The sequence below is a fragment of the Prionailurus bengalensis genome, chromosome C2, assembly GCF_016509475.1.
Source record: "Prionailurus bengalensis isolate Pbe53 chromosome C2, Fcat_Pben_1.1_paternal_pri, whole genome shotgun sequence".
NCBI classification, from domain to species: domain Eukaryota; kingdom Metazoa; phylum Chordata; class Mammalia; order Carnivora; family Felidae; genus Prionailurus; species Prionailurus bengalensis.
In genome coordinates, this window is record NC_057350.1 from 22,985,508 (window position 1) to 23,006,307 (window position 20,800).

Consider the following 20,800-nt stretch of genomic DNA (forward strand, 5'->3'; position numbering starts at 1 on the left):
TTCCAAGTTTGAGAAGGTTTTACTGCACCATTGTTGGCACTGGAGGAAGAAGCTTGCATGTAAGGACCAAAGATGCCCCTCAAAGCTAAGGACAACCTTTTCTGAGTGAAATCTAGCAAGGAATTAGAACCTTAGTCCTACAACAGAAAGAGGACAAATTCTGTCAACAACCTGAGTATTAGAAGAGATTCTTCTTCAGAGTCTATAGCAAGGAGCACAATCCTGCTGATACCTTGATTCTGGACCTATAATAACCTGAGTATACCCTGGCTGAGCCTCCTTGGATTTCTGCTGTGTAGAAACTATGAAGTAATAAATCTGTGTTGTTTCAAGCCACCAAATTTGTGGTCATTTGTTACCACAGATGGAAAACCAATATGGGGTTTATAATTTATATAGATGTAAAACATATGATGATAATTGCACAAAAGCTGGAAGGGAGTACTGTTATTCAATGTGTGAATAGTGTAACATCACTTGAAGGAGGACTGTGAAAATCAGCTACTAAAATAACATGGCAATGATTTATAGCTAACGAGACAAGATAGAAAATTAATTGATTGATACAAAATACTCCAAAAATATAAAGTAGTCATAAATATAAGAAGTGAACAAAGAACAGATAAAGAATATAGAAAACAAATAGCAAGATTTAAACCTAACTAAATCAATAAGGTATTTAATATAAATTGTGTAAACACTCCAATACAAAGTCAAGGACTATCACAATTGACAATGAAAAAAAAAAAACCCACAATACCAAACCAACTATATACTGCCTAATCTCCTAATGATAAAGCAGTCCATTCATCAGGAAGACATAATTCTAAACTCTTATGCATATAATAACAGAGTTTCAAAACTCATGAGGCAGAAACTAACAGAACTCCAAGGAGAAATAGACAAATCTATAACTTTATTAGAGACTAAATAGCCCTCTCTCAATAATTAATAGAGCAAGTAGACAAGAAGTTAAAAAAGATAAAGAAGACTTGATCAACGTTATTAATTGACCCTAAGTTAACTCATTACTATTAAAACTCTTAACTAAGCCAGCAAATCACACACTCTTTTCTACTGCACAGGGAATACATTTAGAAAGATCTAAATCAGGGGCGCCTGGGTGGCGCAGTCGGTTGGGCGTCCGACTTCAGCCAGGTCGCGATCTCGCGGTCCGGGAGTTCGAGCCCCGCGTCGGGCTCTGGGCTGATGGCTCGGAGCCTGGAGCCTGTTTCCAATTCTGTGTCTCCCTCTCTCTCTCTGCCCCTCCCCCGTTCATGCTCTGTCTCTCTCTGTCCCAAAAATAAATAAACGTTGAAAAAAAAAAAAATTTAAAAAAAAAAAAAAAAAAAAAAAAAAAGAAAGATCTAAATCAAAGAAAGTGTGTTCTCTAACTATATTAGAACCAGATTAGAAACTACAACAGAACAATATCTGGAAAACCCTCATATACTTGAAAACTAAATAACACAGTTCTAAATAACCCATAGGACAAATAAGAAATCAGAAGGGAAATTGCAAAGTATTTGAACTGAATGCCAAGGTATACACAACATCTTAAAAGTTGTGGAATGAAGTTAAAACAGTACAAATAGGGAATTCTCAGTTTGTTCTCTGTATTTAAACTGAGGATTGATGGGGGTTGGGGCAGAGGGGAAAGTGGGTGATGGGCACTGAGGAGGGCACTTGTTGGGATGAGCACTGGGTGTTGTATGGAAGCCAATTTGACAATAAATTTTATTTAAAAAATAGGGAATTCTCAAGCATTAAATATATGCCATAGAAGAGAAAAAAGGTTTCAATGTAGTATATTCAGGTGTAACTTTAAGAAAATGGAAAAGAAGATCAAGTTAAACCCAAAATAAGAAAAAAATATAATAATAAAGATTATATTAGAAATTGATAAAATAAAAAAGGAAAACAAATAGAACACTAAATCATATCGGTTTCTTTAAGAGACCAATATAACTAGTAAAATTTCACCCACACTGATCAGAAAAGAAGAGTGAGAATGAGGGGCAGACAGAGAAAGTGAGAGAACAAGAGACATACAGACAGAGAGACAGAAAAAGAGGGGCTGAGAGAGAGTATAAGGTAGCAATACTGGAACTGAAAAGTCAAGATGACTATAGACTCTAAAGATATTAGCAGGATAATAGAAGGATATCATGAACAATTTTATGCCAATAAAGTCAGCAACTTAGATGAAATGGACAAATTCCTTGAAAGGTATTAACCACAAAATTTCACTTAAAAATAGATAACTTGAAATGAATAGCATTTATCTACTAAAAGACTGAAATAGCAGTTTAAAATCTTCCTACAATGTAAACTCTAGATCCATATGGCTTTAATGATGAGTTTTTACTAAATATTTAATGAAAAAAATTAAACCAAGCACAAACTTTCCCAATATAAAGAAAGTTCCTTCCAATTCATTCAATGAGGCCATTAATATGTTGGTTACCAAAATCAGACAAAGGTGTAACAAGAGAATAAAACAGCAGAACAATACCTCCTAAGAAGACAGATGCAAAAATTCTTAACAAAATTTTAGGAAATTAAGTCCAATGTTATATAAAAGAATAACACATTTTGGCCATGTGGAAATACAAGGTTAGTTAACATTCTAAAATTGAACAATCTATTTCACTAACTTAATAGACTAAAAGATACAAATTATGTTATTATCTCATCATTAGATTCAGAAAAGAAGTATTTGGAAAAATCTGGAATTTTTGATAAAATTTCTTACCAGTCTAGGAAAAGGTCACTTTCAATCTGATAAAGAACATCTCTGAAAAGGCTACAGTTAACCATACATTTAATATTGAAAGAGTGAATATTTCCCCTGAAAGATTAGGGTCAGGGCAACTGAAATCTCAATAATAAGAAAGTAATCCATTAAAAAAAGTGGATTAAAGATTTTTTTTTTAATTTTTTTTTTCAACGTTTATTTTTGGGACAGAGAGAGACAGAACATGAATGGGGGAGGGGCAGAGAGAGAGGGAGACACAGAATCGGAAACAGGCTCCAGGCTCTGAGCCATCAGCCCAGAGCCTGACGCGGGGCTCGAACTCACGGACCGTGAGATCGTGACCTGGCTGAAGTCGGACGCCTAACCGACTGCGCCACCCAGGCGCCCCAAGATTTTAAAAGGATATTGATGCATGGTAAACAAGCACATGAGAAGATACTCAACATCCGTAGTCATCTGAAAAAGGTAAACTAAATCCTCAGTGTGAAACTACCACACACTTACCTAACCATAAAAGGTCTGACCATATGAAGTTTCGCTGAGAATGTGGACCAACTGAAAGGCCAATACACTGCTTCTGGGAATATAAAATACTACAACCCCTTTGGAAAACAATTTGGTGGATTTTATAAAAGGAAGGTTAAACACATACATATCGTATGATCCAGCCATACTTCTCACAGGTATTAACCCCAGAGAAAGAAAAGCATATATCCATGCAAAGAATTACATACAAGTGTTTATAGCAGCTTTATTTGTAAGACAAAAACTTGAAACATCCCAAGTAGTCATTTGGGTAAACAGATAAGCAAATTGTGAAATATTCCTACAATTGAATGATACTTAGCAATTAAAAAAAAATGAAATACTATTGCATGGAACAACATGGATGAATCTCCAAATAATTTTGCTGAGTGAAAGAAGTCACTTAGAAGTGTATACGCTGCATGATTACTTTTATACAGATTCTGAGAACTGTTGTGGGGAATGAGTATATTCACTTATATTCATTATCTTGATTGTGGTGATTGGTTCATATCATATATATGGCATTCATATATACATACATATGTACATATATACATACATATATACATATATACACATAGCATTTTAATATGCAGTTTATTATATATATAACTCAATAAACCGTTAAAATACATGCAAGATAAATGAAATTGTACGAGGAGATTGATAGCATAAGGGGCAAATGCCTTTACAGTAATAGTAAAGTCATTTGGATTATTAAGCCTAAGGAGAATAAAAGGTGAACAGTGATAATTATCAAATAAAATGCCTTCTGTCATTGGGATAATAATATTTTTGTAAAAAATAATTAAAAACTGAAGAAACTATTCCAAAAGTTGTTGACTGCTTTCTATATCGAGAAATCTAAGGTATTTCTTGATGCTATAAAATATTACTTTTGTTCTATTGTCCTCTTGCTGCATCATATTCTTTCCTTTAAAATAAGACCTTTCTATGAGTATACTCTACTGGAATCTGGGGAGTCAGTTCAAATATCCGAACTTGGGACAATTTTATAGAGGTGAACCTAGTGCTAGGAGATCTCAAGGTAAGGAAGTCATGTAATAAGGCAGATAAAATTAAGAAAATTTTGCTAGATGATACTTGAACTAAGTCTTATAGGGAAAATAGAAATCAGGCTGGTGTGTGTGTGTGTTTGTGTCCATGTGTGTGTGTAAGAGATAGAATACTCATTTTACATTGAGATTGTACACTCATTAATCTTAGTAAAACTAAATGTACCTCCGTAAAGGGGGAACCCATATTGTACTTAAAAATATAATCAGTACAGGAATTAATATTACTTACAACTGGGTGTTTGTTTAATTTATATCTAACTTAAATGGAAGTCTTTCTGTTTCTCAACTATTTTCCCTATTAAAAATATACATGTTCTGGATACCTACACTTTCATTGAAAGCCATAGGATATGATGTTAAAAAAAAAAGTAAAATCAAGACATACAGATCATAAGTAATTTACAGTATGAATAAAATATTGGCATTGCCTCCTAACTTATCCTTTAGTGCAGCACATTCTGAAGAACAGAATCATGAATATCATGAATGTAATTTAGACACTAATTGTCTTCAATGTCATTCATCTGCACAATGTCAGGTAATACTTAGATGGTGTCTTTTACTTTACTGATTCTATGAAATGTAAAATATTTTAATTACAGTATCTTGTGGCCACTATAAATTTCTTGAAATTTTCATTGTTGATTTTACAAATGATGGTGTTCACATTATTAACCAAATGTTAGAGAAACATTTCAAAGACCAATCTCTACATGACCAGCCAGGGGATGGGTGAGTTCACAACCAGGATCTGATTCAAGTAATGAGATAATTTTGTCTTCTCTTATAATTAGAGATTGAAAATAGGTTGTAAAATAAATGTATGTTTTTTCTACAGCCTTATAACATAACATTATGCCCTTTACGTGTACCTGGGAAATTCTGGGCAAAAGAGAAATACAGATTGAAGAAAAGGTAAGAAACTGTATTAACTTTTCACTCCAACTATTTATGTTGAGGAGATAGGCAAAGAGAAATGTTCTAGATATCCAAAGATGATTGATCTATCATCTATCTATGTATCTATCTATCTATATTTCTATCTGATAGAGTGCACAGTTAGCTACATATCAACAGGGAACAGGTTTTTTCTGACTGATAAAAAAGGCAAAAGGCAGGAACAAAGTTCCAAATAGCTGGGGAAGACCCCGGAGGATCCATACGCATTCTTCCCAATAACCACGGTCCTACAGCAACCTATAGCTTCATTATGATACATTTACTTTGCGGTTTTGACCACCTCCCAGCTAGGGAAGGCCGCCATGATACTTCTGACAAAGAACTCCCGAACTCTCCCTTTGGACAGGTAGGAGGAGTCCCTTAGATGAATGAAAGCAACTCCAGTCAGAAACAGCCCTATGACTCATAACATATGCAAACATAACAAGAAAAGATAATCTTGACCCCTGGTGAGGTCGCCACCTCTGGACCTGCTTGCTCTCAGACCTTGAGAGTGCACTTTCCCTTTGCCCATTATTAAACACCTGCTTGCTTAAGAGTTTGGCTCTGAATTCTTTTTGGCCAAACTCAAGAGCCAAGGCTGGGGAACAGGCCTCGCCGCTAACATATGTATCATATTTTCTATATTATGGAAATTTCTAAATGCTGGATAAAAGTAAAAAGAAAAAATATTCTATATTTTCCCAGTTATCTAATCTTTCATTTATTTTTTATATATTTTTAATGTTTATTTTTGAGAGACAGGGAGAGAGAGAGAGAGAGAGAGAGAGAGAGAGAGAGACCAAGGGGCAGAAAGAGAGGGAAATACAATGTGAAGCAGGCTCCAGGTTCCGAGCTGTCAGCACAGAGCCCAATGTAGGGCTCCAACCCACAAAATGCAAGATCATGACCTGAGCCAAAGTAGGAGGCTTAACTGACTGAGCCACCCAGGCGCCCCAAACTCTTAATCTTTTAAACTTAATTGGATCACTAAGGATAGAAATATTAACATCATAAAATATCTGGTTTTGACAAATGCTTATTTATTGACTCTTTGAATTATATATTATACATTATTGCTAAAATTAGAAATTCCATAATTTGCAATAATTAACTGCTCTGAATGATTAATTCAATTGTATTATTGACATACGAGAGGCTAGTTCACTGTATTTTATATTGTTATATTTCCTTTATGTTATATAACATTGCATAAAATTTAAAGAGAAAAAAATTTGACTTTTCATTTTTTTATAAAAAGAAAAGTACTTTTTCCAATTTTCTTAATTTTAAGAAATGGCTAGATATGGGTAGGAATACTGTCTGAGGACCACTGCATTAACAAAGTGCACTCACTGTACATTCTGACGCGTACTTGCACAAATATCTTCTGCCATTGTCATTTACCATTGATTTAATGGTAATGTTCAAAGGAAGACTAAAGACACAATCGCTTTAAAATTATACTACTAGGTATTTTCCCTTCACTCTACATTGTTCCTGCCTCCATTATCCCAAGTTTGAATTGGCAATTAGTGGATCACTCTTCACAAATGTACAAAAGATTCAGAAAATAATGAATCATTATACTTTAAAAGAGCATTTTATAAAAATAACTCTCTATTGACCATATTTTAAATTTAAAAGTTATTTCTAGGTCTGTCTTTTATATGGACATTTTCTGAGTAGTTTTAGAGAGCATTTTATTTAACTAAGTGCTAGGAACCTGATGAAGGAGAATGGGCATGTGTTAAAAAGAGAAATGATTTTGATCCTCTTTTAAAGAAATGTATCTGAGATTTTTATAGTAGTGTGTGTGTGTGTGGAAGGGTGTATAATATGATTACATAGTAAAAAAGAGTACAGGAATTTATAGAAAAGATGGACAGCCAATTTATCAAATGTGTAATAATATAATAACGTATAATAATAAAAGGAAGGCAGCTGATGAAAGATTTGTGAAAATTTGTTAGGCATGTTAGAAAGCTTACTTGAAAATCCAATAAAGAGCAGATGTAAACACATAAAACTGTGGAGAAATATTTCAGAAATATCCAGAGTACATCAAGGAGAGACAGGTGATTAGAAATAGAATATTGAAGTCATGTGGCAAGCTTTCTCTCAAATTATCAACCAGACCCATCTTTGAATTAATTTACCCACATCCTAACTCATTTTGGACTCATTTCCTCCAGGCTCATCATAAAAGATATCCTCTTTATGTGCAAGGTATATGTTCCTTATAAATGTCCAACCACTTCCTCTATTCTTTAATTCAACCTTGTGATGTTTCCCATTTAACAGTTGATCCCAATAAGCTGAGGTAACAAATGTTGTGACTTTGCTACCTTCATCCTTCAATGAATGCAAAAGGTACATTTATCCTTCAAGTCACTGCAGTATGAATTTTGTCCAGGCTATTCAGATGATATCATTGACCCTAATGTCTCTTGTAATCTCATAACGGTCAAATTCAGCAAATATATTTCAAGTCTCACTATATGGGTCACATTTGTTTGCATTTAGTATGCTGGAAACCTAAAACCCACACTAAAAGTCTTCAAATTACCCTTGATTGCTCTAGCCTCTGTGACATACATGTGATACAAAGGCTCTGTTCCGAATAATACCTGATTATATACCTTCCCCTTCATTTCTTTGTCTTTTAGCACAAGCCCCAATTATCTCTCACTTGAACTCACTTCCTCTCCCTGCCTCCATCATTCCGTCAATTTCCTTGCTCTCTAGTTTGGATGTCAGTTCATCTTTGCCTCATAGAAGAGAGTCCATAGTCCTCTATGATCTGACCCTCTGACTCTCCAGCTATATCTCATCTAACACTACCATCACTCTCCAAAATATCACATTCCAGTCACAGTTATTAGGTATTTTTCACATCATACGACTTTTGTTTTTGCACAATCTGTTCTATTTGTCCTTCTGTCTCTCTCTTTCTCTCTGTTCTAAAAGGTAGCACTTTTGCACCAATAGATTTATCCCAAATACCAAGGAAGTCTCCCCTTAAGCTACATTAGGTGCTCCTTCTTATTAAAAAATAGTCTGTGAATATCTATAAAAATTGCCTTTAGTAAATGCTTTTGTATCCAACTGTCCCATAAACAATAAGGGACTTTAGTAAAGTTGATTATTTTAGTAAGATAAAACTCGAAATGCCTTGAGGGAAATGATGATACATTAAGCCCGATAGTATTTTGAGCACAACATAGTGTGAAACACATAGCTAGCACTTCATACGTACCTGTTGAATCAATACACAAGTGCAATATAAATTAATACTGAAACTGCAGTCAAAAATCTTCAGTTGGATTTCCAATTGTCTGATAAGGTGATAAGAAAATCTCAAGAAATGATCACCATCAGAAGAAGAAAATGGGATTATACGACATCTGCAGCATACTCAGGGAAGTAATTTCAGAAGTATCCCGGGGCGCCTGGGTGGCGCAGTCGGTTAAGCGTCCGACTTCAGCCAGGTCACGATCTCGCGGTCCGTGAGTTCGAGCCCCGCGTCAGGCTCTGGGCTGATGGCTCAGAGCCTGGAGCCTGTTTCCGATTCTGTGTCTCCCTCTCTCTCTGCCCCTCCCCCGTTCATGCTCTGTCTCTCTCTGTCCCAAAAATAAATAAACGTTAAAAAAAAAGTATCCCTAGGTCATATAGTATTTAATTTGCTTATTTAAGTAGGAAAAGGGCACTGGCACTGCATTTGCCTGCTTTTCTGCAATAAACAACGGTTCTAAAATTCAGGGCTTAAAAAATGTGCTCTATTTCTTATTTATGTTATGTGTCTGCACCTGCAGATCAGCTGTGACTCTGCTCCACATGTCTTCATTGTGGTATCCAAGGTGACGGAAAAGTCTCTCTTTGGGGTCATGCTAGTTTCATGTCAGAAGGAAAGAACATGATAAAAAAAAAACCATATCATTCTTCTTGCAGCCTAATTTCAATCATAGTGTATATTGTTTGGTTATACGTGCCACTGGCCAGGACAAGTGGCTTCATCAGTTGGGTGGGGGTGCACAACTCTCCCACTGGAAGCGCCACAATCCACATGTCAATGAGCAGTAATACATAACCTCTTCAAGGGAGGAAAGAAAGTGTTTGCAAAAAAACTATACACAGGCACTGAGAAATATGATAAGAAAGTCATAGAGGGAGTTAAGAAAAAAAAAAATTCCTAAGATTTAGTATTGTTGGTACCAAAGAGGAACCTAGCAAAAATATCTTTCAATTACTTATTGAAACAAAAGCATATGCATTGGAAGAAAAGAAACACGAGGGAAAAATTTTCAAGGAGCAAAAAATAAAAGAAAGAATAGAGGTTTTTCCAGAGCTAAGATCTCACAAGGAAGCAGTGAATATACATAAATAGTTGCTGGAGCCTTTGGTCAGGATTCCAGGGCACTTGAGGGGGAAGGAGACAAAGAAAGGAGGTCCAGGATAAAATCCAAATCATGATAAAAAATAAGTAGCAATTAAGAGAGAGGGCTCTCAATATAAGTTGAGGAAAAGGTCATAGAACAGGTCATATTTGTAGTTGAAGAAAGATAAGGTGGATAAAGCTATTGCTTTTATTTTATTGTTATTTTTTGCAGCCTCAAACTTTCCAGTGAAATACCTTCAAGAGGTTTTATAAGAGAGAAATATTAAGAAGATACTTTTAAGGAGAGCTCAACATTTAAAAGGAGCCAGTAACAGGACAAGAGTCAGTAAGACTGTAGCAGAATGACTCTTCTGTCTGAAATAAAGGCAAAGTGTGAGAGAAAAGCAGAGATGAACTGGTGGCATTAGTCAATGCATTCCCTTGACAGGGTCCAAACGTATCATCCAGAAGGCGAATAAATCGATGGTTGATTTTTGTGAACACTGTTATTTTGAAGAAAAGTGATGCCAGGAATTCTAAGGTATGAGAGTTTTTGACCATAAAGGGGAAAGGTGACTAATTAGAATGAGGGGAGATAAAGCAGTGTTTGAGCAAAGGTCAGATTAGGATCTGTAGTTGATTCTGTTAGAGGAAATTGGGATGTGGAAGGAGAATGATTTCCCTTTGGGAGGGTCAGTGGGATGCAGGCAGAACAGAAAACTACCTACAGGATTGATTTGAGTGGCACAAAAGAACACAATCCAGTGTTTATCCTCTTGTGAACCCCGGCATAATAGGAATAGATATACAGAACAAAATATTCCAGTTTGAGCGCTTACCATGATGGACTCGAAGATTCAAACTTTGTTAATTGAAAACAACTTGCTTCCTTCAAAATAAATGTAATCATATATAAAAATTCACAGGTCAACTAGTGTGGAAACAGATTAGGACATTTATAAATGTGTTAAAGTATTTAAAATATTAATTTAATATTCATATTGTATTAAAATTACTATAGCAAAATAGTTAATAAAGGGTGAATATGCTACGCCTGCCAGATATCGTTTATTTTTTTATTAAAATTTTTTTAATGTTTATTTATTTTGAGAGCGCGCGCGCGAGAGAGAAGGGAGGGGCAGAGAGAGAGAAGGGAGAATTCCAAGCAGGATCCAAACTGTCAGGACAGAGCCCAACATGGGGTTTGATCCCATGGACCCTGAGATCATTACCTGAGCCAAAACCAAAAGTTGGATGCTTAATCAACTGAGCCCCTCAGGTGCCCCTCATTTCTTTTTATATCATATTTGAGTTACTGTTTTAGTGTAAAAATATGGGCTTGATTTGACATATATATATACATATATATATATATACATATATATGAATATATAACATCTAATAGTAAATATATACTTCTTCCAAAACTTTACATATAATACTAATATTATAATCTCCATTTTCATAAAAGAATACTGAACACAGTATTTGCTTGTGACAAAATATATTTACATATGGCAACAAAAATTATTTTGGAAATAAAGCACACTAGAAAGTTAAGTCAATAATTAAACTAAATAATGTAAGTTATGTATGTGTACTGTATATAATAAAGACAGAAATAGTTTAGAGATACTCATAGATAATAGAAATAGATGGAGATATAGCTACAAACCTCCATTTTAAAACTATTCTTCATGCACTGAAATCTTCCACCTGTGTGGAAGGTCAAAATCTCCAGACTATAGTGCTCTTCATAAATACCAGGCTCAACACCTCTAAAAAAGAAAAGCTTTTCCTCTGAAGGCCTGGCACTTTGGCCTCCTCTATGAGCATGTGCAATTTCTACGAGCCTGTCTAGCTTCCCTGTCATAACACCTATTCTATTCCATTATATTATCCACAAATCCCAATTAATTATAGACTTGGAGAAGGAGAGAAAAAGATAGCAGTGTTTTAATATTCTCTTTGTCTTTCAGCATGAACTTTGTGGTTCAACTGCCTTTATTGCAGAAAAGGAAAGACCAGTGAACTCTTTCAGAGGTATATGAGATTCCTAGTGTTCTCCAGTCTTAAAGAACTGGAGAGCTAGCTCGTGGTGGGATGGGGAAAGGATGTAGAAGACACAGATTTATTCCTCCCTGTCCCAGCCCCAACTCATAGGAAATGTGTGGCTAACTCCTTAATTTTAGATTTTGTCTATCCCAGAAACAACAAATGACATTCTGCTTATAGAACCCTGTGGGATTATAGGTACCACTAACTTTTTATTTTAAAACAGAAGAAAAACCAAAAGTGCATTTTATGCAGTGTTACTACTAATATTTCCATATGGCTGAGGCATGGGCTGCTCATGAATGAATGTTAGGGAAGAGGGGTTGGTGACCATAAAAGAAATCCAATGCCATGAAAAGTGGTTTTAATTTTGTCTCAAAGTTAACAGGAAGCATTGACAATTTTAAGTGGTGAAAGGTTGGATGGAGAAGAAGTTGAATTATGGGACTGAGAGAAGAGGAAACAGCTTGTAGCAATTCAAGAAAAAGAAGAAAAGCAATTTGAAAGGGCAGCACTCTTATGGAGGGCATCATGGTAGAATATATTTGAGAGATGTTAAAAAGTGTGTTGCATATGTCAACTATAGATTAGATCATCAAAATGGAGGCACTAGGAGGATAACATTAATATATCTTCTGGGCTCATAGAATGTCATGTTAACACAGGCAGAAAATACAGCAGGAGAAGCCAAATTTGGAAGAAGAGATGTCATCGTGATGCCATAAACTTAGTTATTAATCTCCTTGTGGATTCAATTATTAAATTTAAATTTGAGAAAACCTACAAAACTGTTAAATAGATTAGTTTAAGCCACCAGTGATTCATGCAATTTAAAAGTCAAATCTAGTATGACACTTTACTATGTTTCACTTGGCATTCTTTCAACAACTACAAAGCCAGCAAAAGGCAACTACCCCCTTACAGAGTACAAGAGTGAAAGAAGATGACAGTGTTAAATAAGTCGCAGATCCTGCCCGTGAGACTATAGACAGTGTAACAGATGTGATCATAGAGGTGGGGAGATTTCCTCCAGGTATCAAAAAGGTTATTAAAGTGCCGTATTTACAGGGTTGCCCTTTTAATAAAAATATTGCTAAAATGCAACAATAAAATATGTACAAATTATTCTCTGCTTACCATTAACAATAACGATGATATCACGGAAGTCAATTTCTCCCCTAGCTTCCACTCTTCCTTCACACCTGTATATACCTTCATCACTTTTATTGATGTTGAGAATTTGCAGATTATTGTTGGCTAGCATAGCAAAGCGATCTAGAAAATAAGCAAAGGGGAGGAAATGATATCAGTAATTGAAAGCAGAGTCCAGTATGTTCTAAATTGCTAAGAGTTAAAATATGGCACTTGTCTGACACTATCAAACTTTTCATCAACAAACAAATTCAAATTTGAAAGTAAAATGTAATTTCATGGCTTCAATTTTTCCACTCCACACTGCCTTGTTACACCTTTTTTTCTAAAATACATTCAAGACTTTATTTCCACATAAAATGGTTAGGCTATTATTTTCCCCTTGGTACTTTGAATGCAGAAATGATACACAAAAGAACAATGCTGAGAGATTAGATATTGCAGGCATGAAGACATTTTGACTGCAAATATGTAGCAACTAAAGGATGGAAAAGGGTTAGAAAATTGATTGAATAGCCTTCCTTACACAATAATTAAACTAATAATTTTGTATACCCTTAGGAGAAAGCTAAATGATACAGTAATATTCAAGTCACATAAAGGACATATAAAATGGCCATATCTTGAATTTATTTGAATTTTTTTTCTAAATGCAAGATAATCCACTTTAATAATGAATAGATTAGACTTTATTAATTTTATTTCAAGATTCCATTTTGTGTATGAGCGTATGCACATGAACATACATAAAAATAGGCTGTTAGAGGGCATGCATTAGTTGATTGCTTAAAATAATCTGGCTAGCCTAGGCATCATCTCAGCCTGAACATGTTTTCCATAATGTCTGGTCTGTTTTTTTAGTCATGGCAATTTTGTTGCAGTGTTAGGACCCTTTCTCTTCTTATCAAGTAAACAATATTCTCACATCTAGTCCATTTTGAAACATGTTGTAAAAGCAATATCTTAAATTTCATCAGTTAATATATCATTGAACATCATCTTTTTGGTATGCATAGTATTTGAGATACTTTGGTAAATATGAGAGAGACATCCTCAACCCCGTTGTACCTTTTGGTAAAGTAGAAATGGCATTAGTTTAAGGTGCTCTCCTCCAGGGTATTTACTGTTATACCATTAAAGGTTACTTTTTGGACCTATTTCAATGTTTACTGCTCTATCTGCTGGCTTGATAGACAGGTAGGGTAAACATGGAAGCCGCATGAGAAAAAGGTACAGCTTCCCTCAGCTTGGATCACTGAATGGATGGCTGGGGCTGCCGACTGGACATAATCTGCTATATTATGTTGTTTTGGGTTCGATTCAGATTTGGGATTCATTTGCCATAGTGATTCCTTAATACAATTTCTTAATGCCGTATCAATTCTAGTTTGGACTACAAATACAAACAGGAGAGTGATCAGAATATGAGAAGACTGCGCTTAATACAGGTAAGGAAGAGATAATAAAGAGCGTTAATAGGTAGATTCAGAGGCCCCCGGAAATAGAAAATATTGATTGTAAAGCAAGAGACACATGATTTCAGCTCAGGAAGGACAATAGTCCCCCTTATTTATGGCTTTGCCTTCTGCAGTTTCATTTACCTTCAGTCAACCGTGGCCCGGAAGCAGATGATCCTCCTTATGACATCTTACCAGAACTATATCACAATGCCTATGTCATTCACCTCATTGCATCCCATCATGTAGGCATTGTGTCATATTGCCTCATCAAAGGAAAAAGGGTGAGTACAGTACAATAAGCTATTTTTAGAGAGTGGCCATATTCACATAACTTTTATTACAATAAAATTGTTATAATTGTTCTATTTCATTATTAGTAAGTGCTGTTAATCTCTTAATTTATAAGTTAAATGCTTAATTTATAAATTAAACTTTATCATAAGCACATTTTTTTAGACAAAAAGTATATACAGGGTTTGGTACTTCTGGTAGCCACTGGAGAGTCTTGAACTATATCTCCTGTGGACATGGAGGGACTACTATACAAACTTTCCCATAATATTTATTTCTTCTTTAGGTTGACCCAAAGAAGAGAGACACAAATTTTTATACATACGCTTTCCCTGGTAAATTTTCCTTTTCTCTAAGAAAAGCCTGGAGAAAAAGAATCCTCAAGAAATTTTAAAGTTTAACTCACAAGAAGTCCTGGAATAACTCAGAACGCCTAAAAATTAAGAACGTTTCAAAGTCCATTAAAAGAGCCTCTACTTGAGCATGTGGCTGGTAATTAGAATGAGAAGCAATTATAAATTGTAATAGTTCAAACTTAGGGATGCCCATAATTATACCTTGATTATTGTAGTATTTTTAAATTACTAAAATATGTATTATCCTTTAACTATAATGTTCTTTAACACTTATAGGATACTTAGTTACAAAATTAGTAAGCAGAAGAATTATTTTAATCAGGAAGGCAATATTTGATATAAAAAGGAAAATGACTTGAATGTCTATAATACATATTTTGATAGGAATAAATCAATCTTTCTTCTAATTGTAAACTTTTAATCAAATGGCCATTTTAATATAGTATTTCTACTGTCTGAGAGAAGTTATTAGAACATTAGAAAAATAGTAGTTACCTGCTAAATGTAAATACATCCCAATGTTTACATACAGAAAACAAACCATGTGAAAATTGCATGTCAAATTGTAGATATGGGTGTCAAGTCCATGGAATGATATAGTGAACTATCAAACTGAAGTACATCATGAATATGTGCTTGTAGAAAACACTTGAAGAAAGCACTGCTTCAATCAATTACACATAACTATGGATATTAGGACTATTTGACTATTAGAGGTTATTAGCTTCTCTCAATTATACAGAACTTTCGTGTTTTTTTTAATTTCATTATTGCATTAAAAAATAAATGAAAAAATGTAATACTCAGTAAGTGATCTGCTTTATGCTTCTTTAGGCAGATTATTTTCTAGCCCTCTTTTGTTCTCATTCCCCAGCCACTGATGATATGTCTCATCTACTCTTATGGCTTCAATTACCATCTATATTTTGAGTCTCACAATTTTTCTTCAGACAAGACCATTACCTGAATTAGAAAAGTCTGTAACAGTATAGCAGATGTACCTACTTAAAAGGGTTAGAAATACTTTAATCTCAGCAAACTTAAAATTCACTGTACTATCTCCACCTCAAATTTCTCATATGGTCTCTCCAGTTCTGTCTTAGCATATCTGTACATTGAACTATTTGCCCGAGTCCAATTCCTTGAATTATCCTTGACTTCTCCATCTCCCGCCATCTACATATCCAATTAAATCCCATGTCCTGTCACTTCCCCCTTTATCATTACTTCGTCTAAATCTCCTTCTCCTTCAGCAATTATTTCATTAGGGTTTGAACTGTTATCAATGCCTAGAGTTTTGCTTTGACTACCATCCAACTCATTCTTCTCACTGAAGCACTAATATCCTTCCCAAATTCATATCAGGTCATGTTACTGCTCTGATTAAAATGCTTTAGTGATGTTGCTTTTGGATAAATTCCTTAGCAGAGATGTCAGGGTCATTATGACTCAGCTCAACCTTCCTTTTCAGTCTCCTATCTTATTAGTTCTTTATGACCAACCCTAGTTTATATTTATCTATTAGTATAAGTATTCCAGTTGCACTTATTCATAAATTTTCATTATAATAAACTTATTCCAGGTTCTAGAGCACCATTCATGGTATTTTTCACCTCCAGGCCACTGCAGATGATCTCCCTCCTGACAAGTCCCCACCACTTAAGTGTTACTTCTCTATTCAGCAGGCATCTTGGACTCCCACCTCTGCCCTAACTAGTTGAGGTATTCTTTCTTTATTATCTTCTATCATTACACTTTCCTTCTCATAGACTTCAACATACTTTGTTTTCACTGATTTCTCTATTAATCTTTTCTACTAGATTATTAGCATTTGAAGGCAGTGGACTTGTTTATCGAGTTAACTATGAATAACAACCATCTAGCATGCTAGATGGCACATAGTAGGTTTTCAACAACTAGTTCAAAATTGAATGAATTTCTATACTGGAGGAAGATTACATAAAAAATATTGAACAAGATGATTTTATCCACAGTTTTTGATGCAATCATTTGGCAATGATCAAAGCACTTAGAATATTTTAGAAATAACTTTCAAACTGGCTGAGGTTGAAACAGGCATCTGCGATATCATATCCCTCCATTGAGGGATCCTAAAAGTCAGGATTTTCAACTTTTGTAACAAAATGCCACCTTTACTTCCTAAATGCTTAGGTTATTTAGCAGATGGGTTATTTTCAGCAAGTAGCATGGAAAGGACCTCCACTCAGAATATTTTGTTGGAATTTTAATTAAGAATACCTGCCATACAGCTGCTACCAAAAGCATGGCTAATGAGATGGACATTTCCAAGCCTTCATTATTTCATCTAGAGCCTGCAAACTTTACTCACACACCACATTAAGGCTTCAGAAAGTTACCTGGATACACCATATTCTTCTAAATCCCCTTATATGTTCCTTTCAAGGTTATAAACCTAATCTTTAAAAAATTTTTTTTTAATGTTTCTTTATTTTTGAGAGAGACAGAGACAGAATGCGAGTGGGTTAGGTGCAGAGAGAGAGGGAGACACAGAATCGGGAACAGGCTCCAGGCTCTGAGCTGTCAGCACAGAGCCCAACACAGGGCACGAACTCACGAGCCATAAGATCATGACCTGAGCCTAAGTCAGACGCTCAACCGACTGAGCCACCCAGGCGCCCCTATAAACCTAATCTTATTCCATCAGCTTTAATAAAGGGATCATACAAGGTATAATCAGAAGAAGAATATTACTTCTTGTAAATTCATTATGAATGTACAAGCTGTCCAACAATAAACTACGTGGCAGGTTCCTCTGATATTAAAAGGTTAGAAAAGCTTGCCCTTCCTCACAATTCACCTAATTCCTTTATGTCTTAGAATTAAAAAGAAAAAAAAAAAGATGTCATTTCTTTTCTTTGCTTGCCATGCAATTCAGAACTAGGTTTCATGCTTACTCTAGACTAGTCCCTTCACTTACATGGGATTTTTTTTATTCTAGATAAAACCTGAGTGTCTATAATTTTGGTAAAACTTCTTCTCAACATTTAAAAACTCAATGAGAAGGAAGGAGAAAGATCAATGTCATTTTGCTGAGAACCTGATATACACACAAAAATTTTATTCATTCATTTAACAAATATTTATTATATGCCTAAAGTCTTATTTGAAACTCACAAGCACTGTTTAAAATAGAGATAATAACCCACTGTTTACACATACAGAATCTGAATTAGAGAACAGTTAGAAAAGTTATTCAAAGCATCACGGCCAAGGAGTAGAGCCATAATTGAATTCTACCTTCAAATACGTCCGTCCCTGCATACTGGAGAAAAGTGTGTGAGTTGTGGCAGAGAAGCAGTGCTCCTCTAACACCATCACACTGGACTATAAGTCCTGGCTTTGAGGCTTTTGTTCCATGTGCCTTTTAAAAACTATAATTCAGGGGCACCTGGGTGGCTCAGTCGGTTAAGCGGCCAACTTCGGCTCAGGTCATGATCTCGCGGTCCGTGAGTTCCAGTCCCGCGTCGGGCTCTGTGCTGACAGCTCAGAGCCTGGAGCCTGTTTCAGATTCTGTGTCTCCCCCTCTCTGACCCTCCCCCGTTCATGCTCTGTCTCTCTCTGTCTCAAAAATAAATAAACGTTAAAAAAATAAAAATAAAAAAATAAAAACTATAATTCATTTCAAAACCTTCTTGTAATTACGGTTTACAATAAACCAGATGTACACTTGAAGCCTAAGATGAGGCAATGTGAAAATGTTTAGACATTGTCATTTAACTTCTATACAAGAACTGCCTTTTCTTTATTATTGACGGTAAAATAGCTGAAAATACATTATACAATGTACTCATGTGATATGTTAATAAAATATAAAGCAGTCGTCCTAAAATAAAATAAGAGGAAATAAAGTACCATTTCTCACCTATTATAATACAGAAAAAGAGAGTTAGTCGATAACTGACAAGCACTGAAAATGCCAAGACCAGAAAAATTATCTCAAAATTAAAAAAAGACTATTAAACATGATTATGATACATTCTCTGTACATACTCAAAAATAGATACTATCTGCTTTCTCTCCTTTATGCTATAAAAGTTTTATCTCTTAGAAACACACAACGGAATCATCCAAGATGGAAAGTATTTAAAAAGATTCAATTATTTCGTATCTCTCTGCAATGCAGGTGCATTGAAAAATATTCTAAATTGAAAATGCTCCCAATGCACAATGGTAAAATAGCATAATGTAAGCAAATTATGCTTTCAATTTCAGATGTCATATTATTCTGGAATTTTAGCTCAGTCTGAATCAAAATTATGAAGACAATTTGAATGAATGTACTTTTCTGTCTATTATCCATATGCATCATACCATAATATTTAGAACATGTAGGTGTCTTTGAGAGAACAGTGCCAGAATAATAAATAGGATTCATATGGTTATTATTTTAAGATTACAGAGTAGCCCATGGGATCATGTATAAACTGTAATATATAGAATTTGAATGCATCAGGATTAATTTTTTCATTTACTTATTACCCTTCTACAGTTTTTATTAAGTTTTTCTTGAATAGGATAGGGGTAAGCAAACTTTTTCTGTAAATCTGCAAGTGATAAGTATCGTAGACTTTGTAGGCCACATCATCTGTATCACAGCTGTTCAACCCTGTCCCCAAAGCAGCCATGCAAACTGTGTAATGGTCAGGATTGGCTGTAATCCCATGACACCATACAAAAACAGCAGAGAGGCTGACTGTGGCCCAAGACCCATGGTTTGCCAATACCTACTTTAGAGCTGGAAGGTTCTCAAAACCGTTTGATACTTGAGATCAAAAAAAATAAAATTTCTCTATTCAGTCAGGTAGATTCAGTCTCTTTAAAAATTGCAATATTATTAGAACATATAATTTAGGGAGTTACCAAAATACTAACTGTCGGAAATAGCGGTGACTTCCTCATTATGATACAACCAGCTGACAGCAGGGGCAGGTGAGCTGCTAACTCGGCAAACCACTTCTGCATCCTCCCCTTGTTTGAATTCTTGAGGAGATACCACTTCTCTGAAAGTGAGTTTTTCTGCATCAAGAAAGTAAAACAAACCGTAAAAGTATTATTGCTCACTTCTCCCAACAAAATATTCCAAAATCTGTGTGTGGATTGATGCTGCAATAAAATCATTAGTTAACGCTAGATCTTTTAAAACCTGATTCCAGATAATGTGATTCCTCTACTCGAGAGCTTCCCATCTCACCGAGAAGAAAGGTCAAAGTCCTCGCGATGCCAGACTAGGTCCTATGTGAACTGGAGTCAGCTCCCCAACTCCAATCCCAGTATCTTCTCTCTTTTCCAAGTCCCTGTGATCCAGACTAACTGTCTTCTTTGCAATTCCTTGAACACTCCAGGTTTGTTCTCATCCTTGGCCATCTGTGCTTCTTTGAATCCCTTCAGATTTCTGCTGCACCTTCACAAGTAAAATAACCATCTCCCTTCCCCATTCAACTCCTCTCTTTACCCCTTATTTCCTTCACTATAGAATTCTACAGCATGGATATCTAGCATTCACGTATTTTTCTAAGCTCATTCATTGGTTGTGTTTCTCCGCTCACTAAAATATAAGTACCAAGTAGCCAGTGACATTTTCTGTTTTAGTTACTACTCCTTAGGACTTAGAATATTGTCTGTTATGTAGTAGATACCCAGTAAGTGTGTTGAATGAATGAATGAACATGGATATTTATGCTTGTTGAGAAATTTTCACAAAAGTTATTCATTGTTCTTGCCAGGAAAAAAAAGTCATTTCTTTAGTATACAAACAAAACACC

General features: G+C 35.1%; 1 protein-coding gene across 3 annotated transcripts in view; it reads right to left on the reverse strand.

Moving 5' to 3' along the window:
* The window catches only part of NCAM2 (neural cell adhesion molecule 2), a 523,753-nt gene that overhangs the window by 202,490 nt on the left and 300,463 nt on the right, over positions 1-20,800 (reverse strand). For 2 of the 3 annotated variants that reach the window (XM_043593818.1, XM_043593820.1), the window contains exons 4-5: positions 19,911-20,054; positions 12,875-13,012 (exon numbers count right to left, since the gene is read on the reverse strand). In XM_043593818.1, the coding sequence (XP_043449753.1) occupies positions 12,875-13,012; positions 19,911-20,054 (282 nt within the window). The remainder of the gene's footprint in view (positions 1-12,874; positions 13,013-19,910; positions 20,055-20,800) is intronic. The other variant, XM_043593819.1, reaches the window with a different exon arrangement.